At 46.0% G+C, this 27672-nt stretch overlaps 1 protein-coding gene across 2 annotated transcripts in view; it reads right to left on the bottom strand.

The window, feature by feature from the left end:
• MB21D2 (Mab-21 domain containing 2) overlaps nucleotides 1-27672 on the bottom strand; it is a 129146-nt gene that overhangs the window by 55076 nt on the left and 46398 nt on the right. Inside the window, exon 1 of one of the 2 annotated variants that reach the window (XM_060404714.1) lies at nucleotides 31-27672. This exon is cut by the window's right edge and continues 46003 nt beyond it. The exons of the other annotated variant lie outside the window; for it this stretch is intronic. Coding sequence (XP_060260697.1) covers nucleotides 31-37 — 7 coding nt within the window. The 5' untranslated portion in view covers nucleotides 38-27672. The remainder of the gene's footprint in view (nucleotides 1-30) is intronic. 2 annotated transcript variants of the gene reach the window in all.

Here is a 27672-nt window from a genome sequence, read left to right as displayed (position 1 = left end):
AGGGCTGAAATTAGAAACACTTATACTCACCCCACATTTTCAAAGTCAACCAAGAGGGACAGTTTGTTCAAAATGAAAAAGAAAATCAAAGCCCTTTTAATTCAACCACTATAACTTTATGTTTGAGGGTATAGCGAGGACTTTTTCTTTTTTGTTCTTTTCTCCCCTTCCAACAACCCCCCTTCCCCGACCCTTCCTGTGAGGCTAAGTCAGAATATCTGGGGCAACTGACCAGGAGTTATTCCCAGTTAATATATTACAGCCCCATTCCAACAAACCTAGAAAATCCAGAGTCTATTCTCAAGAGCCTTCCCTTGAGATGAGCCTTCCCTGTTTGAAACAGATGAGTGAGGTTTTATGGTCGGAAGTTTCTCGTGGGAGGCGAGAGGCTGCATCCCCCAAACGACCAACTAAGAAACACCCTGCAGAAAGATGGCACTGGTTTGGGACCTCTTAAGCAGCCTTGTCCAGTAGAACAGCCAGATATCAGAGGCTTTGATGAAGCAATTGTTGAATAAATGAAGGCCTAGAAGATGAGACTTTAGTTGATTAGCTCAACCTCTTAGAAACTTTCACATACAATGTGGGATTGTTAGATACACATATGTTTTGCAGTCATTGGGCACTACCAAGTTACTCTTCTTCATTTCCGCCAAAGCTAAGCAGGTTGTAGAAAATATTTTTACAGAAAACACAAATCAGGAAACCATGTATATAATGGAAAGAACATACTTTTTAGATCAGAAAGACCTAGGGCTGAATTCATAAGCTCTGTTCTATGGCAGCTGATTGATTTAGGTACCTAAACCCACTCTGCCTTAGTTTTTTGTATTCTTTTTTAAAGCCCAACAGGTTGTTGTGAAGATAAAATAAAAGTCTCCATGAAAATCACTTTGAATGAAGTAATGGAGCCACAACAATGAGTGAGACCAGCTTCTGATCCACTGAATGGAAAAAGACAGCAGAAGGACAGTAACCAGACTCCAGGTGGCTCCTGACGACCTCACCTTCTGGCAGCCACATCGCTCAGTGGCCATTTCTCACACTGCACCATGCTTGCCCGGTGTGACCAAAAATGGCAGTTTTCACTTCCAAGATTAGGAAACAAAATGCATTTCAGTTGCCATCTAAATTGGTATTTGTCTTTTTGTCTCTCCTTCTCTCTCTCTCTCTGATCATTCAATTTGGGAAAGCCAGCTGTCATCATCACCCAGCCCTCTGGAAAGGCCCAAGTGGAGAAGAACTCAGGTGTCTGGCCAAAAGTGTCGTAAGTGAGCTTAGAAATAGATCCTCCGGCCTCAGTCAAGCCTTCAAATGACTACAGCCCTGGTCGAGACACCCTGAGTCAGAACCACCTGCCTATGCCACTCCCGGATGCTCAACATTCTGAAATTGTGGGAGATAATAGATGTCTGCTGTTTTAAATTGTGGAGAAATCTGTTACACTGCAATAAATAACTACTACGTTAGCTTACACATAGAGTTGCAAGGTTTAGAAGAGGAAGAAACCCTTGAAGGTTGAAAGCTGTTTGTCAAACAATTAATTTTGGATGGAAGGATGAGTTTGACAGGTGAGAGAGTAGTGAACCAGGCAGAGGGGCAGGAAATCACCAGACAGGTTCAACAGGCAGTGATGAGAGAGACAGAATGCCAGCCACCACATCTGCAACTTCCAATCCAGGACATGAAGGGTAAGTTGGACCATAAAGAAGGCTGAGCACTGAAGAATTGATGCTTTCAAACTGTGGTGCTAGAGAATACTCTTGAAAGTTCCTTGGACTGCAAGGAGATCAAACCAGTCAGTCAATCCCAAAGGAAATCAACCCTGAAAATTCACTGGAAGGACACCGCAGAAGCTAAAGCTCCAATACTTTGGCCACCTGATGCAAACAGCCAATTCACTGGGAAAAGATCCTGATGCTGGGAAAGACTGAGGGCAAGAGGAGAAGGGGGCAACAGAGGATCAGATGGTTGGATGGCATCACCAACTCAGTGGACATGAGTTTGAGCAAACTCAGGGAGACAGTGAAGGAGAGGGAAGCCTGGTGTGCTGCAGTTAATGTGGTTGCAAAGAGTCGGACACAACTAAGCAACTGAACCACAGCAGTGGATCCTTGAGATACTTAGGCAGTAGCTAGGACTGAGAGTTCCCACTGGTGGGCATGTAGAAGATGGATCAGCTACACAAAACTAGAGGCAAGAAATTCAAGCAGGAGCGTTTTGTAATGACCCAGGGGAGGAAATAAGGAGCTGACCCAGAGTGCAGCCGAATAAGAGTGGGGAAGAGATGAATGAGGAACACGTCCTGAACATGGTCCACCATGTAGAGTATGGCCGCCTACCAGAGCCTGAGGTGTCTGGGCCAAACGTGGTCATGTAATCTACGTGCAGAGTCAGTCACATGCCTGCGGATATAACTACCATGGGACACATACTTCAGTCAAAGCCTCACCATTCATGCATACCATGTGCTGCTCTGGCATTCAATGCATTGCACTATGAAATTGAGGCCATAAATATTGGAGGTGCTTTAGACACAAAGTTAGAGTGAAATGTGTAAGCTCTGTTTCCTCTTAAATCACCTCAAATGCAAGAACGGACTCCAAATGACACTGTTATCCCTAATAAAGTCAAATACTAATAAAAGAAGACACTGTGGAGGTGACATACAGAAAATTCAAAAGCCATCCTTCATGCCAGAGACAGGTCTGAGGGGGAAAGCCCTGAGAAACAATATTAGTATTATCAATCTTGCCCAGTCATCTATGCTACAGGAGAAAAATCACCAAAATGCCAACGGAGATTCAAATGACCCTGACGCTGTGGGATCACTGGGGTTCTCTGAGAGGTGACACTGCTCTGTTACACAGGGGCTGCTGAAGGCGCTGCACACACTGGGAGCAATGAGGGCCAGTCTGGTGAAACTAGAGCAAGGTGGCTGACGAAGGGGCCCCACCCGCTGGCCGACTGTCTTTGGCTCAGACTCTCCAGGGACCGGGGGAGAGAGAGAACACACTGTTAAGAGTGGGAAGAGCACACGTGGCCATCCCTCCCCACACCTGCAAGGCTAGCGCCCCTCTGGCTTACAACGTGCAGGAGGCCATCGGGCCCACACCCATCTGACAGGCAGGGCAACAGGCTGAGACATAAAGCTACTGGCCCATCACATGGGCCCGAGAGTCAGTCAGCAAGACAGCTTTTTCTCTAACCCCTGGCCCAGCAGTCTTCTCATATCCTGCCACCCTAGGGTGGAGAGGAGTAAGAAGAGGAAGGAAGAGTCTTCCCAAGAGCCTCCAGGGAATGCACTGTGCTCTGACACCCACTTCTACCCAGAAACAAAACTTGCGCCCTTCCGTTTTGCCCACTGGAGCATCTCCGTGACACCGGCACACAGCCAGGTCCTGTGGAGTAGAGGGGAGCACGTGAGCAAATGGAAGCAGGGATTGGGGCAGTTGAATGCAGACAGAAAATGGTCAGAGCTGACTTACCAAAGGCTGACGCTCAAGGGAGAGTGGGGAGCAGACTTCCAAGAGAAGGAAATGTTCCAAGGATCGTCAGGGTCCTGACAGGGGAGGTGGTGGCAGAGGCCACTCAAAGCCTGGGAGGCCAGGATGCAGGCTGGCTCTAGGGAGGCCTGCGAGTGAAATCACTGAAAGGCCAGGTGCACAGACAGGCTTAGCCAAAATGGCAGAGGCTTGGAATTCTGAGAGACATGTGAACTATATCTCGTAGACAATGGGAAGACACAGATGCTTTTACTAAGGGAGTAACTCAGCTCAACCCCAGACAGGGAGAGGCTCCATCAGCGCCGTCTGTAGCTTACTGAAGGATCATCTGTCACTACGGCTGTCCTCGCAGGGGAGCTTCAAAAGACAGGACTGAAGGCAAGCTCCTTCCTGCCTTCAACATGTCCCAGCAGAATGCCCATTAGCCTTCCAGGGAGCCAAAGTGCTAAAAACCCAGCTTCAGTGAGCTGTGCTTCTTCGACCGCTGTGATGACACAGGACTGTCATCACCGTTCAGGGACCAGCCCTGCTAACACTGTGCTGCCTGGGACTAAAGAGATGCCAAGCGTCCTCCTTGTCTCAAAACCAACAGAGGTAGGGATGCTTGCTCACGTAAACTAAAGTTGATAGAGTCACAGAAATATAAACAGCTCTCTGTTTGGGAAACACTGAAATCTGTCAAAGAGCATGTGTTCAATACATACATATAAACAACTTAAGCTGGATCAGAGAAGAAAGAGCTCTGGATATTGGAAGGGAATGCCTGCATTCCCATCGCAGCTCTGCCACTGACCTGCTGCCCAGCCTGCAGGTGATTGCACTTTTCTGAGCCTTGGTTTGCTCATTCGTTACACAGAAATAAATACCCTCTACTTTGCCCACTTGTCAAGAAGCCTGGAGGGTGGAGTGGAGGGGGCCTTATAGCAGCTAGCCCGAGATGTGGGCAGCCAGGGCTACCTTCCAAGCAGAGTCAGACCAGGAGCCTCCTGGACATGACTCCCCCTCTGCAGACAGGGTCCCAGATGGCCAGATCTGGGCCAGGGCTCCTGCCCCCCTCCCCCCCCACACACACAGCTCTGAAGTCATCGCTCTCCTTCGGCACTTTTGCTTACTTCCTCTGCTGCTGTTGAAATACATTCTTGTGTCATCCGGGTTATGATTTCTGCTATTTTGTTCCTTCCAACTCTGCCTCCCTTGGTCAGAAACCTACTCTGAAACCACCTGGATGGGGTCCTCCTCAGGGTGGCTGGGAAGGTCAGACCCTCTCGCTTACCTCATCCCGGCCTCTGCGATGAGGGGGCCTCGATGCCCATCAAGTTTCTTTTTATTTCATCTATGGAGGGAATGAGTGTAGACCGTTTTTGTCACCCCTGAAGGCTAGTTAGTGCTCATGTGAACTCTCCCTATATGTCGCGAGTCGGATCCCTTGCTTGTGTGGTTACTTCAGACGCATGAGCATCCTTCTCCTAAAACCTTTGGCAATCTCCATGTACTCCCCCCAACCACCCCCACCTGCCCCCCGCACCGCAGTGCTGCCCGCCTTGCTCCTTCCTGTCCTTTCAAAGCCTGACGGCAAATCAGCAGATACACCACCTGCTAGCATGATGCCCAAGTGCCAATACAATCTGGAAACACAGGGAAGGGAGGCAAACCTACTTCTGTTCCCCAGCAGACCTCTTTCCTGTCATCTCTCCCCTCTGGAAAGTGGGGCCAGCAAGACCCCGAGGGAGTCAGGGTGGAGGTTTAAGTGCCTCTATCACGAAGTTCTGACAGGCTGGGGATTCAGCAGGAGATGCAATGAGAATGCTTCACCCTGCTTCCCTGCATTAACCCCCCAGGGCCCCATTCCGATACCATTCACACATGGCCATGTTTTGCCTAAAAGAGAGAAGTCTGAATAAGCAAAGAGCCCCACTTTGATCTGCCAGGGAAAGTCTACTTCCAGGCCTCCCATCCCTCAGCCAGGCGGTTGGCAGCCTCCTTCCTCATTTCCTCCAAAGGGAGGCCAACAGGAATAAAGCTCTGGCCCTTTGTTCCCATTTGGAACTTTATCAATGGGTGATTAACTGCTTCTTAAATAAGGGTGATCCTCTTCTCACCAAAGATTTGCTGCTAAGTAAATCGGATTCAAAACTAAAAGAAACACATGTATTCATCAACCCACTTCCTTGGGAAGCTCAGAAGTTACAGACTAAGTGATGAGAAACCTATAGAGCTTTAAGAGAAGGATTACAGGGTGATGGGCAAGTCTTCTTCAAATGACACAATTTACTAAGTTTTTTCCACCGTGTAATTAAAAGCCAGGGAAACAGCAACTCCAACCACTTCATCAGTTTAGTCTTGGGAAGAATGTTACAGCATCCCTAATGCCTTGGCTCTCATGTCCCAGGACACAGTCAATGGGGACCTTTGTGGTGGAGACCACCTTATATCTATAACCACAACTGCCAACAGAGATGTTTCCTCTCCATCTCCTGACTTCTGAGCTTCCTCATCTATGCTCCAATCATAAATCCCCACACCTGACAGAGGGGTTGCAGAGGTGAGGGATGTTTTGGCCTCCTTAGGCCATAATTTGCATCTCAGCAGTTAATTTCTGCACCCTGACAGGCTGATAACCTCTGCTCCATCCCCACCAAAGCACTCTGAAGGGAAGGCCAGGACAGAGACTCACAGGTCAAATTCCACTCCAGCCCACTCCCTCTCCCCTCCACCAGAGCCTGGAACAAGCAGCACACACCAGAATCCACACTCACTTTATTGTCTAAAATAATGCCTTTAGCCAAACCATCATAAAATTATGACTGGATATGCAGCTTTTTCACCTGTCTGGTTTAGACTCCAGTCAGAGTCACTCCAAATTCTAAGAGTGATAACTGCTGTAAAGCTCATAGACATACCCTAGTAATGCATAAGCCTCTCTACCTTTGCATTTGATATACTCATGACAGTAATACAAGCAAAAGGAATGATATAAAAAACAATATTTATTGAGCACTAGATGCTAGGGCTTCCCTGGTGGTTCAGACAGTAAAGAGTTCACCTGCAGTGTGGGAGACCTGTGTTCGATCCCTGGGTTGGGAAGATCGCCTGGAGGAGGACATGGCAACCCACTCCAGTATTTCTCCCTAGAGAATCCCCATGGACAGAGGAGCCTGGGGGAGCTGCAGTGCAAAGAGTTGCAAAGAGTCAGACACGGCTGAGTGACCAAGCACATACCTACACAGGTGCCAGGCTCAGAATGTTTCATATGCATTACTTCAGTGAATCTTCATAACGATCCTGTGAGGTCAGCTGTTTTAGTACCTTATTTGTTTTCTTTTTATACCTAATTACCTGGTCTCCTGCTCCTTTTTCTTCCCACCATGCCACACACCACACACTTGCATCAATGTGCTCATGCGCACAGACACAAATCCACACCATGGGGTCAATGACAATGCTGGTGCTACTGGTAATGTTGCTCACCCGACTCGTAGCATCACCTCTTACGGAACAGGGAGACTGGAGATCTCAGACAAACCTCCTTCTGTTGGAAACACACCCAAAATATTCTGAACAAGAAAGCTGTGCGGTTTCACTTAAAGCCAGACAAACAGCTATTGTTTGGCTAAGCTGTGTTCAGAACATGGGGAGGAAAGACCTTCCTAGAATAATGAAGGCAGGACCACCTATCATTTACCCACTTTGTAACAAGATGCGAGAGTGAGTAGGATACAGGCAGCTGTGTGCATGGGACCTTGATTTCTGCAACCAGTTTTGTTAAATGCCAATTAATTTAAGCTCTCCTGGGTGACCTGATTTCAGGGTTTCCTGAATCCCTTTATTTGGAGGTAACAACCAGAGCCCAGCTGTGGGGAAAACGACCCACGTGAAGGCAGATCTCTGGGAATACTCTGGGAGGAGCCACTCCTGAGTCTCCACGGTCTCGGGGTCACAGAGCTGGAAGGAACCTAAGGCTTGATTAGTCCCCAAGATAAATGCACAGTCACTTGTCAAAACAAGATCCAGATGACTGGATGTCGGAGACCCAATATTATTACTTTGCTGATTAAGGGTTGAAAATAAACTCATCATCAGGTAAAGGTATGGGGTCTCCATTTAATAATTATCCAGAAATTAAGAAACACTCGATGTGTCAGACCCAATCTTTGGGGACATGCTTGACATCCTTCAGATTGCTTGCTCCCTAAAATCAAACAAAGACAGTAAAAAGAACAGGGACTTTTGAGTAGATTACAACTGGTTCCAGGAGGATTTCCCTCACGGTCCAGTGACTGAGAATCTGCCTACCAATGCAGGGGACATGGGTTCCATCCTCGGTCAGGGAAGACTGCATACACACAGGGCAGCTAAGCTCAGGTGCCACAACTATTGAGCTCGTGCACCCTAGAGCCCACACTCCGCAACAAGAGAAGCCGCTGCTCGCTGCAACTAGAGAAAGCCCGTGTGCAACAATGAAGATCCAGAGCAGCCAAAGAAAGAAAAAGAACTGGTTCCAAATCCTGGCTCTGCCATGAGCAGTTAGGCATCATGGGAATGGCGCCTCTCAAAGGGTTATTTTACTTGTTAGGAAGCAGAAATAATAACAACTCGCATAAAGAGCTAGAATTCAATGAGTTGGCACACGACAAAATGCTTCCTGAAACACAGTAGGTAGGTACTTCATCTTCCTTCACTCCCAAGTTATGACACTGGAGCACCATAACACCCCAAATCAGAGTTCTTGCAGGACACACAATTCCCAATTCAACACAGCACTAAACCAGTTGCTCAGACTGTTTACAAACTCAATAACCACATCAACCTAGTCGACAACTTACTTCTCACTGAACTACAACATTCTAAAGCTGTTTGCAGAGCACATTCCTCTGGGGACCGAGAAGGAAATGATTTGGAAACTATCTGAAAAACGTGAACAGTTGCATCCATTTTACATGGGGCAAAAATATTCTAGCTGAATAAGAGCAGGCAAAATTGACAAACAAATGAAAATTCCATCAACCAGATACAAATAGAAACTCCATTTGGGCTTAACTTCAAAGTACTGTACACTCTCAAAAATAAAATATAAGCAACCAAAATATATTTATGTCTACAGCTGTGACATTAACATTAGTGGCAGCTTGTTTACATGCCTCAGCCAAGAAATGCTTGTCCATCTGGTCACACAACCGGCATTATACACATACTTTAAAGTTACTCAAATATTTCCTATGGGTTGGTTCATGTAGGCAAATTTGGAATAAGTCAAGTGAAAATACATTGCAAAGAACCTGCTGAACCCACAGAAACCGACATTTTCCTTCCCACCTGCCAGTTAAATGCCTGTTCTGCTTCCTCATTCATTCACCCACCTCTACAAACATTTGCATTGACATTTTGCCAAAGAGTCATCCTACAAATCCCTAACAAGGAGAAGAGAAGGGAATACAACAGTTACACATGAATTTCAAACACTGGTGGTGTCTTCAAAAAAAGTCTGGCCCAGAGAAGTCCTAACATCAAGTCAGGATGTACAACATAAATATTGTACATTTATGTCACAGGAGGCTGTCCATTTATAGAGGCGATAATGTGACTTGTCTGAACCACTTCCCTCTTAAAGCTAAGACTGTGTAACAGACCTACTAGTCCGCAGACTGAAGGTACACTTCTGAGGTCGTATTTCTAATCTGAAGAAAATCCTGTGAAATGGGATTTGTTGTTGAGTCGCTAAGTTGTGTCTGACTCTTAGTGACCTCATGAATTGTAGCCCACCAGGTTCCTCTGTCCATAGGATTTTGCAGGCAAGAACACTGAATGGGTTGCTATTTCCTACTCCAGGGGGTCTTCCCAACCCAGGGATCAGACTCGTGTCTCTTGCATTGGCAGGGAAGATTCTTTACTGCTGAGCCACCCAGGAAGCCCTGTGAAATGGGATTAACCAACTTCTAACAGTTTAATATACTAGTATCCAGGAGCTTCATAATGTATGTATATTTCTTAAAGTATACACTTACTGTATACAAACTACTCTATACTAATTGCTAAATTCTCCTAGAACAAAATCCAAAGCCTGTCCACATACAGCCAGCAGGAAAATCCATCCCCATGTCCATGGCACTGGATGAGCTTCTGCTATAGAAAGTGTTATTCCCCCTTGAAGCTCTCACTGGCCACAGACAAGGAAAAGCAAATGTATTCAGAGGGCTCCTGGGAGCTTAGTAGAAAACTCCAGAATTTCCCAAGTTCTGGATCCACCAAAGGCATGATCTTTTTATTTCCTGAGTAGTTAATCTGCTTACACGAACAAGTATACTTCGCATATTACAGATGCAATATCATCATAAGATTCTCAATGATCCAGCCAGAGAGATCATTTTAAACCACGTGTGCAAATACATCTCGCTTGTTCCATCCTAAAAGGCCGTCCTCCCACCAACCAGAGGGGTGACAAGCCTCGCTTTCCCACCACTTTCCTCTGCTGTACTCACACCAGCTACACGTGCCTCCTTGCTGTTCCTTAAACACCTTGAGAATTCTGCCCTGACTGTAAAATTCTCCCACAGTGTTCTCACGGGGCATCTGCAAGTTTGTGCTTTAGCATCACAATCTTACTGTTTAAAATTTCAACCTCTTCCCATTGCTAAGTGGCACTAGTGGCGAAGAACCCACCTGACAAAGCAGGAGACATAAGAGACGCAGGTTCGATCCCTGGGTAGGGAAGATCCCCGGGAGGAGGGCATGGCAACCCACTCCAATACTGTTGCCTGGAGAATCCCCATGGACAGAGGAGCCTGGTGGGCTACAGTCCATGGGGTCTCAAAGAGTTGAAGATGACTGAAGCAACTTAGCACGCACACCCACTGCCTTTTACCCTGCTTTACTTTTTTTTTTTCATGACATACACTGTAGTAAGTAAAAAACACAGTGATAATTCATTATCATGTCAGTTATTTAGTGCCTGGTGTCGTTTTCCCCTGCTAGAATGCTTAAGTTCCAAGAGAGTGTGGGTCCTTCCCCATTTTGTTCAGTGGTGCATGTCTCACACGCCTACACCACTTCCTGATGCCTAGTAGGGCCCATCACGTACGTGTTGAAAGAATAACTGAGTCGCCAGAGACCGAGGTGCTTTATCACAGAACAACTCCCTGGGGCTCTGATAAGTCAGAGGTTCCTTAGGTCTGGAGATTCCATCTCCGAGGGCGGTCACTCTACAATACCATAGGAAAGGACCTGAACGGGACCCCTGGGAAGGACCCCAGGCAGACGCTGGACAAAAACTCAAGAAGAGTAACAGAAATATGGAGAGATTTTGAGCAAGATATACACTCCCCCCAAAACTATGCATCTCATCACTGCAGGGTTCAACACCTTCCGAGACACCCTACTGGATGGCCTCTTCAATGTGAGGTTCAAGGCCCTTCCATCTAGCACCCAGCCTTGGTATCTCATTCACTGAATCACTCATCACATGTGTGGTGAGCCGGGCACCACCCTTAGACCTGCATCTACTCCTCTATGTTCAGCAGAAAAGTGCTGCCTGCCACCAAGTCTGGGCCTGCCCCAGCCCCACCAACATGCACAGACTGTCTGCAACCCTCAGGTTCAGCCCTGCCCTCTGTCTGAGTCAGCCAAGACCAAACCTGGCAGTGAGCCAGGAGTCCCACCCATCTCCACATAGCCTTGATCACTTTCTCTGACCTAAACCCATTGTGCACTATAATCAAAACGGCACATAAGAACGATTCACAGTACGTCACACATAGTATCAGCCACCCCCAAACCACAAGCCACCCCTGACCCTGAGCTACCAACCCACACAGCAGTTTATTTAAGACCTTTGTAACCTTCTTCCGTGTTTATAATCACTTTTAAATGTTTTATGTCCTTTGACTTGTAATAGAGGTGAGGCTTAAAAGCACAGACTGTAGTTAAACCAAGTCTTCTCTGCCAATGACTACTGTGCCAATTACAAGGTTTAAAATGGTGATTATAAATGCACCTACCATAGGTTTGGTTAAGCATGAGGACAAAAGGATTGAAGAAGGTAAAGCTCATGAACAATGAATATAGAAACACCCCCAAGCAAACACTCAAGACATTACTCCCATAAATAAAATGGAATATATATCTACACAAAAGAATATTTGGCTATAAAAAGGAATGAAGTTCTGATACATGCTACAAAGTGGATGAACCTTGAAAACCTGCTAAATGAAAGAATCCAGAAACAAAAGGCCACATATTATCTGTTTCTACTTATAGGTGATGTCTAGAACAGGCAAACCTATATTCAGAAAGTAGATTGGTGGTTGCCAGGGGTTGCTGTGGAAGAAGGGGAAGGAAAATAACTGCCCCTGGCTATGGACTTTCTTTTTGAGGTGATGAAAATGCTCTAGAATTAGCCAGTGGTGATCACTGCACAAGTCTCTAAGCAGACTAAAACCGCTAAATTGCATACTTAAAAAGGGAGGTATCATCCCGCCCCTCCCTCCCCATGAGCCTCCAGAACTATGCCCAAGTCTTATTACTGTATCCCTCAAAGTCCCCTATAAAAAGCAAGACAAACTAAACACCAAATAAACTAAGGAACCAATGACAAACATGGAGCCAAAATTCTCTAGGAAATATCAACAACGACCAGAACAACTAAGCAGCTGCAAGGAATGACGGGCCAACTTGGGCCAAGTTTGGTCCCCCAGGCAGTTGGAGCAACGCCAGCATACACTCATTCACTGTGGCTGAGAGGCAAAGGGAGGTTCTGCCAACAGGGGAAATGATCAAACAGCAGAACTTGGCCACATCAGTTCAGGATCAAAAAATAGAGTGGGATAAGGGGGTCTATCACACTCTCTCAGTTGGGTTCATAATCAGAGTCCTCAATCAGTATGCCCAGCATCAATTTCCAACATGCAGACCTATTTATACTGTCTCCTTTTAATCGATGTAATGGCTACAAAAATAAATGAACTGGAAAGGAGAGTTGTAAGGAGAGAGAATGCCATAGGAAACAAACAGGCACATATTTCAAAGTAACTGTTTCTTTCCTGGAACTGGCAGGCAGAAGAGAATTCTTGAATATATTCTAGCACTCAGCTGAACCATCCTTGCCACCAGCTCCATATATTAATACATGTTCTAGAAATCATTTTCCCTGCAGAAATTTTTTAAGGAGGGGAAACTCAAGAGGAAGGAAAAATGAACTATAGTCTCAAATAAGAAAAGGAAATTAGTGTTTTCATTTTATGATGAAGAAAAAAAAAATGTTCTTTCTTATAGCTCCCAGAATCTAAAAGCTCTTCATATAGGTCACTTAAAACAATCAGAACAAAAATAATGCGTCAGTATGGCTGACATAATTGGAAGCTGGATAAAGAAACAGGTGAAGCCCAGTCACAGTGAATCTTCAGAATGTGCCTTAGAACTTTCAGAATTAACTCCCCACCTTAGACTCTCAGGACAGTCTTTCCAGGTCACTTTAATCAAGATACCCATTTTCTCTGTCTGCAGCAATCTTAGCCCATTTCCAAATTACTCTGGGTTTGCCTGTTTCTATTTTCAAGAGCACTCAGAAATCCAGATTCTTAAAAGTGCTTTTAAACCACCTCATCATCTCTGATTTCTCTCAGCTCTTTTTTCCCATTATCACCCTGAATCCCGCCCTCCCCGCCTTCCCCACTCTCTTCCATTTAATGGATAGAAAATGGAGCTCTGGAGAAGTTGTAAAGCAAGACAAAGACATCAGAGGTTACACTCAGAATGGAAATGAGGAGAGCCTCTGATTGCCCCTGGAGGGGTTGCCCCCAGGAGGGGCTGCCAGAGGGTCTTATCAGAGGGCCGGTTCAAGGGGGTCAGACAGAGGATATCTTTCTTTAGCACAAGCCCTGGAGTCTCTGCACCTGGCTTTAACACTCAGCTCCCATACCTCCCCAGCGGCTCAGTGGTTTATAAAGAATCTACCTGCAATGCACAAGACATGGGTTCTATCCCTGAGTGGGGAAGATCTCCTTGAGGAAGGCATGGCTACCCACTCCAGTACTCTTGCTGAGAAAATCCCACGGACGGAGAAGCCTGGGGGGCCCCAGTCCATAGGGTCTGAAAGAGTCTGAAAGGACAGGACACCCATACTGTTTAACTGTGTGAGCTAGAGCAAATCACTTGAGCTCTCTGCATCTCACTTACATCACGGGTTCAAGAGAATCCCAATGCCTATCTCACAGGAGAAATAAGGAAACACGGCGGAATCCAGACTCTAAGCACCATGAAGAAAGAGACCCAGCACTGCACTTGGCACAATGTCTAGATCATGGTTTCCTAGATGTTTCTCTCGTCCACTAACAACTTGCTCCCTATTTTGAATCTAAACGGGGGAACTGATTGGAGAAGAAAAAAATAATGATGGCATCATCATCATTATTACCACCGCCCTAACACACAAGGAAAAAACATTAAATAAATTAAAAAATAATATCCTACAGCAGGCAGGCAGGAAAAAGAAGTATTTGCATTTCATTATAGCTACCATGACTGCACACTCTTCACAATAGAAGAGATAAAAAGGAAGAAAAGGGAAAGGCAAAAAGAAATATGAATAAATAAAGAAATCTAACTGATATCCTAAATATGTAATCAAAAAGAACAGGCCTTGGAATATATTATAAATTGAAAGATCTGCTCAGAGAGAAGCAATTGAAAGCCCAAATTGAACAGTCTCAGCAATTTGTGGGAGAAGAAATATTCTGAAATGGCATAACGTAGGAGCAAAGAACAAAGCATTTTTATCTGGCTCCCAAACAATGAAATGAACCTGCCAATTCCATGTGGAAGATGGGCTTTAAAGAACTGCAGCCGAGCCAAGGGAGCATTCAAAGCGAGTTGGAATTCATTAGATGCCAGAGGAGAAGCAGCAGCTACAGACTTTTTAACAGGCGTCTCCAGTGCAGGCCAGAAGGAGCCTGAGGCAGCCCAGAACTGGCTGAAGACTCAGAGGAAAACTACTCTTTGATTAACCCATCTAGCCTGCACATCTTGCCCAGCTTCTGGGCTCCTTTCCTCCCATAGGCATTGCTAGTCCACATGGTGATAATCTCTGAGAAAACACAGAAAGGAGGCTAAGGAGGAAAAAGTCCCGGCTGCAGTTAGGAGGGTATGAGATCAGTTCTCACTCTGCCCCTCATGCAGTGAGGATGGAAATTCCTCCCTCTGAGGCAGTTTCCTCACCAGTGACATGGAAAAAGGAGGGAATGGATCACATCAGGATGTCAGTTCCTAAGTCAATGGGCAAAAATCAAATATGCTCAAAAGAGCCCTGCATGTATGCAGACAAACCTATAACCCCAAAAGATAAATGCACCCCTATGTTCATAGCAGCACTATTCACAATAGCCACGGGCTAAATGGCCATCAACAGATGAATGGGTAAAGATGGGGTACATATATATATAGTGGAATACTACTACTCAGCTGTAAAGAAAAAAAAAAAGAGAGAGAGAGAATGAAACGCCATTTCCAGCAACATGAAGCAACTAGAGATTATCACACTAAGTGAGAAAGAGAAAGACAAATACCATATGGTATCACTTATGTGTGGAATCTAAAATATGACACGAGTGAGCCCATCTATCAAACAGGAACAGAGTCACAGACATGGAGAAGAGACTGGTGGCTACCAGCGGGGGGCGGGGCTGGAGGAGAGAGAGAGCGGGAGGCTGGGGTCTTCTTATGCTAGCTTTTATATCTAGAATCGATAAACAATAAAGTCCTACTGAATAGCACAGAGAACTATATTCAATATCCTATGATAAGTCAAAGTTGCTCAGTCATGTCCAACTCTGTGACCCCATGGACTATACAGTCCATAGAATTCTTCAGGCCAGGATACTGGAACAGGTAGCCTTTCCCTTCTCCAGAGGATCTTCCAAATTCAGGGACTGAACCCAGGTCTCCAGCATTGCAGGCAGATTCTTTACCAGCTAGAGTGGGTAGTCTATCCCTTCTCCAGCAGATCTTCCTGACCCAGGAATCAAACTGGGCTCTTATGCTTTGCAGGCGGACTCGCTACCAACTGAGCTATCGGGGCCTATCAAAGAAAAAAATATTTTAAAAAGAATGTGTGTGAGTGTGTGTATATATACATAGATATATGTATAACTGAATCATCTTGCTGTACAGCAGAAAGTAACACACTGTAAACCAACTATACTTTAATTTTTAAAAAAATTAAAACTGAAACAAAGCACCTTTGGATATTCCTACACTCACCTGAACAGTGGGGTCCACATGTTTTAATGCATGTACCATGATACACTTGGGACCTGAGACCAAAGGCTAGAGCAGACTTGTGTCTCCATCAGGCATCTCCTGCCCCTAAGGACACTGTTTCCTGGAAGGACTCCAAACTCCAAGTTACCAGCACCATTTAAATTGCTCACTCTTTCCTTTTTCCCAAGTCATATTATTACACTTCTGTAATTCAAAGGGCACAAAATATAATGTAAGTCCTACCTCAATCGTTGTTTTGTTTAGTTGCTAAGTCGTGTCTGACTCTTGCAACCCCATGGACTATATGTAGCCCCCCAGGCTTCTCTGTTTATGGGATTTTTCCAGGCAAGAATACTAGAGTGGGTTTCCATTTCCTTCTCCAGGGGATCTTCCAGACCCAGGGATCGAACCCACATCTCCTGCATTGGCAGGGGGATTCTTTTATTCCTGAGCCACCTGGGAAGTCCCCCCCCCCCGCCCTCAATCACAGGGATATCTAAAAATCAAGAGGGTAAAGTAGATGTGAAAGCACTGCAAAAAGAATCAAGTGCTTTACAATTATATTATTCATCTGCTATGTCGCAAACTTCTGGAGGATTCATGAAAAAGGATTTCCAAGATCTAACACAGAGTCTTACAGACTTTCCAGGAATTCAATATATAATGGAGATCAATGGATGAGGCTATGAATCAGCTAACCCTCAATTTACCATCATCTCCTTCAGGGCTTCCCTAAAATAGTTCAGTTGGGAAAGAATCCACCTGCAATGCAGGAGACCCCGGTTCGATTCCTGGGTCAGGAAGATCCGCTGGAGAATGGATAGACTACCCACTCCAGTATTCTTGGGCTTCCCTTGTGGCTTGGCTGGTAAAGAATCTGCCCGCAATGCAGAAGACCTGGGTTTGATCCCTGGGTTGGGAAGATCCCCTGGAGAAGGGAAAGGCTACCCACTCCGGTAAAGAGCTGGACGTGACTGAGTGACTTTCACTCACCTGCAGGTTCTACAGGGCACAAGATGGGTCCCTGGACCTGTCTGTAAGTATTCACAATCTAGTTGGAGAAGACACGCTCCCAGGATACACAGTGCCAAAGACGATACGCCTGCTGGTGCTCTTACAGCACACAGACCACAATACAGGCAGGGGGGCTACAGTCCATGGGGTCACAAAGAGTCGACATGACTGAGCGACTAATGTCACATTGTGTGTGAGTCTGGGGCTACCAAAGTGGGCTGGACTTTGAGCTGGACTCTGCAGCATAGCACTCTGTGCAGGAGGACACCTGACCCAGGCTTTCACAACACAAAACAGAGGGACTCTGGAGCCAGGAGAGCTCTTAAAGAGTCAATTATTCAACCCCCTTATTTTAAGGGTGAGAAAACTGAGTCTTTGGACGGGGCTGTTGGGTAGCGGGCTCACACGGCAGCACCACCCCCCAAAGGCCATGGACCCAGAGGGGTCCCTGATCCCCTGCTGAACAATGCACAATACAGAATAGGTCTTGCCTCACCTCGCTGGGCACTGCAGTGAAACAAGCCTGTTGCCCAATCTTCACTCCAAAGTCACTTATTAAGCAACATGAGACAAGATGCTAGACAGTGTGGTGAGTGTGTGCACACACAGACACATACACATGCTCTCTCGTGTGTCTTTGTTTCTCCCTCCTCCCCCCACTGCCAGATGGTTCCTGCTGCAATGGAGCAAAGAAGGTGCCTGAAGAAGGTCAGAGAAGAAGGCAGTATTTGCAAAGAGTGTGCCTGAAGAAGGTCAGAGAAGAAGGCAGTATTTCCAACTTCAGATCCCTACTCAAGTATCACCCTCCCAGAGAGGCCTCCCTCCTGGACCATTCGATTAAACGATAACCCCATCCCTGCTCCATCTGACACCCTATGCAGACACTGTTTCTCTTTCTCCTCTGAGTAGGACGGAAGGACCACGGGCAGTGATCTTTGTCTGTTTTCCTCAGTGCTTCATCCACAGCACCAATCCATGGTACATACTCCAAGAAATGTTTATTGAAAACAATGAATAAAAACAGAAATCAGAGGCTTCATAAAGAAAATATCATTTGACCTCATCCTGAAATGATGGATGGTACTCAGGAAAAAAAAAAAAAAAAGATGCTGAGGTGAGTAGGGGCTAGAGTAGACACCATGGGTGCAGGAAGCAGAATCCTACCAGTTCCTTGTCCTAAATGGAAGATAAATAAAGGAAACTAACGCAGAGATAATGTGCAAAGAAATCCAAAATGTCTAGGAAAGTGTTAACACATAATTCTGTATAGAGCTGGAAGGCTACCACCCAATTTCAGGAGGCCACTTTGGTAGCCCCAGACTCACACATGACGTGACATTAGCTGCTCAGTCATGCCGACTCTTTGTGACCCCATGGACTGTAGCCCACCAGCTTCCTCTGCACATGGGATTCTCCAGGCAAGAATACTGGAGTGGGTTGCCGTTTCCTTCTCATGGGAATTGTCCCAACCCAGGGATCAAACCTGGGTCTCCTGCATTGCAGGCAGATTCTTTACCATCTGAGTTACCAAGGAAGCCACACCAGCCCTGTTAGAAAGCAATTCAGCAGGGGATCCGGGGAGAGCAGCAGGGGATCTGGGGAGGGCAGCAGGGGGTCCGGGGAGGGCAGCAGGGGAGAATGATGCCTGAAGCCAGTGAGCGTAGCACAGGCCTTCAAGCTGTTGTTCACAAGGCCATGTGCTTCCGAGTCAAACCCCGCCTAGCTCTTCACTCTGCCTTAGCCAGCCCAGAAAGGCCCTCCTGCAGTGTTTTCCACCCCCATTCAGACCCTTGCCACAAACTCCAAGCAGAAAGTCATGGTAATATTGAGGGCTTTTTTTTTTTCTTTTTTGGCTTCTTTTTCCCTAGTTATTTATTTTTTAACGTTGCGAAGACTGATTTGGGAAACAAGTACATTTGAATGGGAGAAAAGTCATTAGCATGCATATAAAATAAAGGCAGTAGAATATTGATTGTGGCAATTTAGGAAAGCTGGCACAATGCACCTCTCCAATTCACAGGAAGCTACAATCCACATTGCATATTAAATGGAGAGAACATGGCTTCAGGGTGCGGGCCACTGCGGAGTGGGCTGTTGGCCTGCCCTGTCTGTCTGTCCTCCCCAGGGCCAGTGCTTCCAGCACCACCCAGGACAAACAGGCGACGCAACCAAGGTTTGCAGCAATGTCTTCACCTACATCCCTGACTCCGAGGGTAGCCATTTCCACAAGAGCTAGCCCCATCTGGAATAAATCCACAGACACTACAGAGCAGGTACCATCAACTGGTGAGGCAGGTTTTAAACACCAATTTTATTTCTCTTTCTTTATTCTGTACACAGAAGCAGATTGGTAAATAAATAATGGAAGCTGATGAGTTCTGAAGTGCTGGGGTAATTTAGAGGAATGTTCCTTAAAAACTGAAAGGCTATGAACTTTGTTCCTGCTTTGGGGACAGCACACACTAAGTGACCTTGGGCAAATCATCTGACTTCCGTGGGCCTCAGCTTCCCTTCCTGGCCACATCCAAGTATGAATTAAATGGATACTGTTAGCTCACTGAATTGTAACAACCACTCCAGCATTCTTGCCTGGAAAATCCCATGGACGAAGGAGCCTGGCGGCTACATACAGGCAAAAGGATCACAAAGAGTTGGACACAACTGAGTGACTACACTTTCATTTTCTTTTTTTCTGAGTTGATAGTGCTATTAATCCCGCTTAACAAAGTAATTTTTCCAAATTCACAAGTAAGATGAAAAAGGAGGCCTCGTCGGACATTTGATTCTGTCCAAAATGTCCAGAAGCCATCAGTTCCTTGCCAAAAGATCCTTCGTCCTATAAGAAACGTCCACAAGCACCTTAGCTCCATGCCAAATTCAGACAGGATCAAATATCAAAACATTTTGGGTGTTGCTCAACTGTCTCCATCTAGAGACATTTTGGATAGTACCAAATATGAGCAAATATCAAAAAACCTTTCGGCATGGACCAAATGTTTTATAGACCAAATGTCTTATGAATACTTTGGATAGGATCAAATGTCTGCTAACTGAACCAAGAGTGTGAAATCTGTCTCATTTCCAGTCTCACATCCTTAATCCAAACTCTAAACTCAGGTTATTACCTCCAAGCCCTTTCTGGTTCTGACCATCTAAGCCCTCATTTATTTATCTGTGTAAATTTGTTCAAACAGAAAGCACTGGGAGTCACCAGAGTTGACTTACCTCCAAATAGCACCCAAGTATGGCAGGAACCCTCCCACCTAATGGTACAAAATGTGTTCTCTACCTCAGCAGCAAATCCGAGAAGCAGTAGAAAACTCTTAAAGCCCCAAATCATATCTGGGTCCTAGTCTGATCAGCTGTCTGGGGACACATAAGCAGTGGCATGACCTCTAACAAAAGACCCTTTTCTAGTGACGGCCCCTCCTACTACCCTCCCCCATCACAGCCCATCATCAGCCAATGTACAATCACAGCCCTGTGATTCAGCTGTTTCCACAGGCTGGGGCCACAGGCCAAGTGAAACAGAGAAGAGCATATCACACTGACCAGACCCTGCCCTAGGGGCCAAAATCCTAAATGAGAAGAACAGAGTTTAGCACCACCATATGCAACCAAGAATGAATTAAATGTTCCAGCATTGTGTGTACTGTCCACTGAAATTGTGCGAAGTTGCATCAGTGGAAGTGGAGTCCCTGGAAACAGATGTGTCTGCCTTGATTCCTGACCGTATGACCCCTGGAAGCCTCCTTTCATTTCACCCAATACACCGACAAACGGGAAGTCCCATTAGTGTGGAGGAAGTCTGGAATCAAAGTGAACCTGCAGGAAGACTTGAAGAAACTGGGAGGGGGTCGTGGAGGCCAGGAGAACCATCTTCAATGCCTGAAAGCTCTCCCTCCTCCCTCCAGAGGGGGAAGCATATTATTCCATATACACCCTGACTGTTGAATGATAAAGATGGCAGGAAGTAGAGTGGAGCCCAATTAAAGAAAAAGTTCCCCAAAAACTGCCTCCCAAAGACAGAAAATGTGCCTGTGAGCAAGGAACTCCCCAGTCCTAGAGGCACCGAAGCAGGGACTAAAAAACCATCTGGAGGAGAGGCTGAGGAGTTAAGGAGTCAAGCTTCCATGAATAAGCTGAGGGGCAAATAAGTCCCTGCACCACAATTACTGAAGCCTGTGTGCCCGAGGCCCCCTGCTCCACAAGGAGAGAAGCCATCGCAATGAGAAGTCCATGCACCACAATGAGGAATAGCGCCTGCTCATCACAACTAGAGAAAAAAGCCTGCACAGAGTAACGAAGACCAAGCCCAGCCAAAGAAAAAAGATTCCATGATTAAAGGGATCAAAGTGTAATTTGCGTTGAACGGTGTCTTGCAAAAAAAAAAAAAAAATCAAGTCTTAACTCCCCAACTCCCTTACCTGTCTGTGAATGTGCCCTTATTGGGACTAGGGTAGGATCATTGTGAGGCACGATATAGACAGGCTCCAGGCTAGGCATTTACAACAGGCCTCATGTTCACATTTCTTAGGGCAAAAAAAAGATGGGTTTCAGGCTGACACTTCACAACTAGCCTCCTGTTTGCATCTCATGAGATAAGATATACCAGACCACCTGACCTGCCTCTTGAGAAACTTATATGCAGGTGAGGAAGCAACAGTTAGAACTGGACATGGAACAATGGACTGGTTCCAAATAGGAAAAGGAGTATGTCAAGGCTGTACATTGTCACCCAGCTTATTTAACCTATATGCAGAGTACATCATGAGAAACGCTGGGCTGGAAGAAGCACAAGTTGGAATCAAGATTGCCAGGAGAAATATCAATAACCTCAGATATGCAGATGACACCACCCTTATAGCAGAAAGTGAAGAGGAACTAAAAAGCCTCTTGATGAAAGTGAAAGAGGAGAGTGAACATGTTGGCTTAAAGCTCAACATTCAGAAAACGAAGATCATGGCATCTGGTCCCATCACGTCACGGGAAATACACGGGGAAACAGTGGAAACAGTGGAAATAAAGTCAGACGTTATCTTTTGGGCTCCAAAATCACTGCAGATGGTGATTGCAGCCATGAACTTAAAAGACGTTTACTCCTTGGAAGGAAAGTTATGACAAACCTAGATAGCATATTCAAAAGCAGAGACATTACTTTGCTGACTAAGGCCCGTCTAGTCAAGGCTATGGTTTTTCCTGTGGTCATGTATGGATGTGAGAGTTGGACTGTGAAGAAGGCTGAGTGTCAAAGAATAGATGTTTCTGAACTGTGGTGTTGGAGAAGACTCTTGAGAGTCCCTTGGACTGCAAGGAGATCCAACCAGTCCATTCTGAAGGAGATCAGCCCTGGGATTTCTTTGGAGGGAATGATGCTAAAGCTGAAACTCCAGTACTTTGGCCACCTCATGCGAAGAGTTGACTCACTGGAAAACACTCTGATGCTGGGAGGGATAGGGGGCAGGAGGAGAAGGGGACGACAGAGGATGAGATGGCTGGATGCCATCATCGACTCGATGGACAGGAGTTTGAGTGAATTCCGGGAGTTGGTGATGGACAGGGAGGCCTGGTGTGCTGTGATTCATGGGGTTGCAAAGAGTCAGACACAATTGAGCCACTGAACTGAACTGAGATAAGAGATAGGTGGGTTCCAGGTTAGATATTTACAACCAGCCTCCTGTTTGCACTTCAAAATAGAAATAACAACAGAAACAAGATAAATAGCCAGGCTTTGTCCCCTGAGTACACTTTAAGATAACAGTTTGGGCAGAAACAGAGAGGGGATAAACCCTGTTTGAGTAAAAGATCAAGAAGTCATATACTTCCCTTCCTTGGAGCAAGGGAGCAGAGAGGCTCCTTGAGGTCAAAGGAGGGGGGCAACACCCCATAATATGAGATACCAAGGCCCCTCTTAGGCCTCTGGGCTGGAATCCATCTTGGAAAAAGGTGCATACTCAAATTGGGGAGAGTCTTAGGGTAGGTCAAGTGTGGAAAAAGAAGCCAGATAATTGATACGGGGCTTCCCAGGTGGTGCTAGTGGTAAAGAACTTACCTGCCAGTGCAGGACACATAAGAGACTCAAGTTCAATCCCTGGGTCTGGAAGATCCCCTGGAGGGGGGCATGGCAACCCACTCCAGTATTCTTGCCTAGAGAATCCCATGGATAGAGGAGCCTGGTGGGCTACAGTCCATAGGGTCACAAAGAGTCAGACACGACTAAAGCAACTTAGCACACACTCACACATTCATGGATATACAACTAGGGCTTCCCAGGTGGCTCAGACAATAAGGAATTTGCCTGCAGTGTAGGAAACTCAGGTTCCAAACCTGGATCAGGAAGCTCCCATGGAGAAGGGAATGGTTACCCTTTCTAGTATTCTTGATGGAGAATTCCATGGACAGAGGAGCCTGGCAGGCTATAGGCCACGGGTCTGTAAAGAGTCAGACACGGTTGAGCGACTAACACAACACGACTAACACGACAAGACACGGGAACACTGCCCTGTGTGAATGATTCGCAACTCTTCACTGCGCCGGTCCCCGTTAGGAAGGCCGCCCACACCCTTCCTCCTAGGTGTGCAGCTCTGCCTTGCTTTACTGTCTCTCCCACTTGTGCTGTGTCTCTAATAATAAACTTTGCATCTCTTTTTTTTTTACAGTTTTGCCTCCTTGAGAAATGCATTTTTCAATGAGAGCTAAAAAAACAGAGGCAATTTGCTTCTAGTCTTTAGCCCTTGCTGGCCTGGTGGTGAGGATTCCTGGTTTTCATCCAGGCCACACAGGTTCAGCTCCTGGGCAGGGAACTAAGATCTCACTTCACGCCACTGCTCACTGCTGCCTCTCCGAGATAACTGCAGATGTAATCAAGTGAAGATGGGGTCCTACTACATTAGAATGGGCCATAAAGCCCAGTGCCGGTGTCCTTTAAAGACGATGGAAAGCTGGACACCTAGACACAGACACACAGAGAGAAGAGAGCCATATTAAGACGGAAGCAGACACTGAAGTCACACAGCTATGCGACAAGGGGCACCAAGGACGGCCAGCAACCACCAGAAGCGAGGAAGAGGCTACGACAAGGTATTTCCTTAGGTCCTTCAGAGGAAGCATGGCCTTGCCAACTCAGTGATGTCAGAATTCTAGCCCCCAGAGCTGTGAGGGAATACATCTATGCGAAGCCACCCGATTTGCAACAATCTGTTACTGCAGTGCTAGGGAACTGATAAACCTAACAATCCCTGACCTGGGGACATTCTATCCGTGTCTTAGGAACTTAGAGTTGTTTTCCAAGTGAAAGTTTTGATGGCATAACAGTAATTTTTTTAATCAAACTGAATGGCAAGAAACTGGCTTAGCTTCCCCCTCTCCCCCCAACTCATGCATGGAGTGCTTAATACATGACAAAAATTCTGCTAAATCCTGAGGACACGAGGATGAAGGGGACACGATTCCCACCCTGGGAGAGGTCACTACCCACCTGCTATCATACCCTGACAGATGCCTTTACATCAGTGATGGCTGCTAACGAGACATGGACAAATATGGAGGTAAGGAAAGGAGGAGAATGGTCATCCATGGCTGTGGGCGGCAGGGAAGACTTTTTTTTTTTGCAAACGTTACATCTGCACTAGATCTTTAAAAAGTAGGTGTTTTCCAGGTAAACCGGATAAGGAAGCTTTCTAGACATGACAGCCCCATACAGAGGCCTTGGAATAACTCCTTCAGATATGGGTAGATTAGGGCATGTGCGTGTTAGTCACTTAGTTGTGTCCGACTGTTTGTGACCCCCATGAACTATAGCCGCTAGGCTCCTCATCTATGGAATAATTCTCCAGGCAAGAATACTGGAGTAGGTTGCCACTCCCTTCTCCAAGGGATCATCCCAAAACAGGGATTGAAGCCAGGTCTCCTGCACTGCAGGCAGATTCTTTACTGTCTGAGCAACCTAGGATTGAAAAAAAATCCAGAGTGATAAAGAAGCATCTTAATCTGTATGGGAAATAGTCCAGGAAACCTGACAAGTGCTTGGACAACCATGACTCCAATTTTTGACAGTCCTATTCGGTTCTTCCCCCCATACCCAGAGCACTACATCATTTTCACTGTTTCACTTTAGAGTAACTGGAATGCCAGAGTCCTTCCACCTCCCTGGTTATAGACCATCTTGCAGTTCCTTAGAGGATATCAACACTTAAAATACTCATGGGTAAAAAGATAGACAGAAGATGCATCAGATGGTTTCCCCCATCCCAACAGATTTTTAATCCATTCACTTCTCCCTACTCTGGCATATGGAGACGGGAGAGACAGAAACGAAACTGAACTAACAGCTGCTTCCCAACAGTGGAAGAGTGTAAGAGGATGTCAGTGTGTCACACATGACAGCTGTGAGCATTCTCAGAACTAATTATATAACCTCTGGGATAGAGAGCGTTCCTCCTTCCACAGCATTCTCTTTTATTCTGATAAAAAATCATGGAAGCCCAGAAGCATCTATGAGGTTAGGAGGTGGCCCAGGGGTTAGGCGAACTGCAAGTTAAAGCTGCCCCAAGGTTAGACCTCGGTTTCCTGACCCCAGGGTGCTCCTGTCTTCATAGCTTTGTGTGTCTGTCTTTTGAAGCATGTAAAAGGATGCTGAGGATGGTAAAATGGTTCTGTGGAAGTAAATGGAAACCATCCAACTTACAGGAAGAGTCTGTTGGAAGGGCAAAAAGACCAACTTCTGCTTTCCTTCATCCTGTAAGTATGTGAGAGAGATTTCATACATGCTATCAAAATAACCACATCGCCACATTCTGAATGCAAGTGTCTTAAGAAATGAGTTGAGGGTCAAATAGGAATGGAAGATGTGGGATGTATGTAGCTTCAATGCAGCTCACGGAGCAGATCTGGTCCAGCAAACCCTCCAACTCCTCCCTGACCTCTCATCATTCTTCTAAGTTCAATATATGATTTCTGTGTCCAATATACAACTGTATCTGCCGCCTTTAAAAAGCAAGGAAGTTGCTGATACCAGTGGTAATGATGGAATCAACTCATCAGAAACTGAGAACAGAGTCATTAACACTTGTGCCCGTGGACTAGTCCTTAAACATCGTTATATTAAACTGATTGTTCATCGTCAGGGCTCAGAACTTCTCCCACATGCTCAAGTTAAGAAAGCCAACTGCTAATTTTAAATAGAGACTAAAGCTGCAACATACAAGTATAAGCCGGAATCACATTTTTCCTGAAAGAACTAAAAATACTACCGGCATTGTCCCTCTATGAGGATTAAAACACAAAAAGAACATCAATTAGGTCGCATCTTCTGGTTATAAGATGTCTCTCTGATTAAAAAGGGAATTGATGCAAGGAAACAAGTGAAGTTTACATTTATTTAATCTCCTCATCTTATCCTACCCCAGTCTAGTATGTGTATTTCAGGGATTTTTTGCCTGATCTATAACATTAAAGACACAGTGCATCTCAGCACACATGCAAAAAGCTCACACATACACATGCTCATGATTCTGAATTGCAGTTTTTTTCCCAGATGCCCCAGGTTGTCAATGAATTCTAAGCTAACTTAATTGTCTTGCATTTCCATGAAGGCAGCACCTGCTTTTGAGGCACTTGGGTGATCACATGAAATATAAAGATATAAAAACAATCTGTCCTCATAACAGGTATAAGATGACTCAGAAGGAGAGAAGAAAGTTCTTGTCTTGGGAGAAGTCCACTGGTTTCCGGGGAAGTTACTGAAACACTAAGCATGCTTTCTGTCTCTCTTCTCTGGCCCCACATGCCTAGAAATAGGTGTCTCACCCCGTGTGCAGAAAGGCTGTAAATTTCCCCTCCTCCCAGAAGAGAAGGGGGAGCTAGGAGGGCTTGGAGAAAGTCTTTCCCTTCCCTCTCATCTCCTCTCCTGAGAACATGCACACTAGAGGACATGAAGCCAGAGGTTAAAGGGAGATAATAAGCCCCCAAAATACTGAAAATTAGGTTATGAAATGACTGACTTTAAAATAGGAATATGTCAGTGGCTCACTAGTTAGTGGGAGGAACACTGGGATGGGGCTTCCCTGATGGCTCAGTGGTAAAGGAGCATGTCCATGCTACTGGACATACTGGACACATACTGCTAATGAGGAGACACAGTTTTGATCCCTGGGTTGGAAACATCTCCTGGAGAAGGAAATGGCAACCCACTCTAAGTATTCTTGCCTGGGAAGTCCCATGGACAGAGGAGCCTGGCAGGCTACAGTCTATGGGGTCACAAAAAGAGTCGATCATGACTTATCAGCTAAACAGAACACTGGGGTAAAGAGAGGAAAAGGCAGTTCGGATAAGCCAAGCTGTGGAACCCTCAGTCCTTTCTACGCAACCCTTCTGGGGAACAAAAATGCAACAAGCAGAGGAGTCCTTAGCAGCACAATTCAAATGGGCTCATGGGCTCATGCTCCTGCTCTTGGCTGAGGACAGAGCCCCAGCAGCGCCACATGGCCTACGGCTGGTGCACAGCGGTCTCCAAGCCTGACGAGCAGTACTTTGTCAGCATCTTATTTACAGAGAGGAAACCCCTTGTCCTGACTTCCCCTGCTCTGGGCCTCCTGGCTCATGGATACAGAACACAAGAAGAGGCTGCAAAAGGTTGTGAGGGCAGGCATTCTGGCTGGAGAGTGTATGGACTTAGGCCTGGTTGTTTGTTTCCATGCTGTTTCTAAAAGGAGGGCTCTTGAGATATGAGGTCAGTCATTGCTTCTTTGGGGGCCTCAGGTGTTTTATCTGTGAATGGAAGAGACCCCTCTCCTCTGGAATCTGGGTGGACTCTGTGGCCACCTGATCAACCCATGGGAGGATGCTTTGTGGGTTTCCAGGCCCAGGCCTTAGGAAGCTGGCAGCTTCCACTTCCAGTCTCTTGGCA

The sequence above is a fragment of the Ovis aries genome, chromosome 1, assembly GCF_016772045.2.
Source record: "Ovis aries strain OAR_USU_Benz2616 breed Rambouillet chromosome 1, ARS-UI_Ramb_v3.0, whole genome shotgun sequence".
NCBI classification, from domain to species: domain Eukaryota; kingdom Metazoa; phylum Chordata; class Mammalia; order Artiodactyla; family Bovidae; genus Ovis; species Ovis aries.
This window is presented reverse-complemented; position numbering and strand designations above follow the sequence as displayed.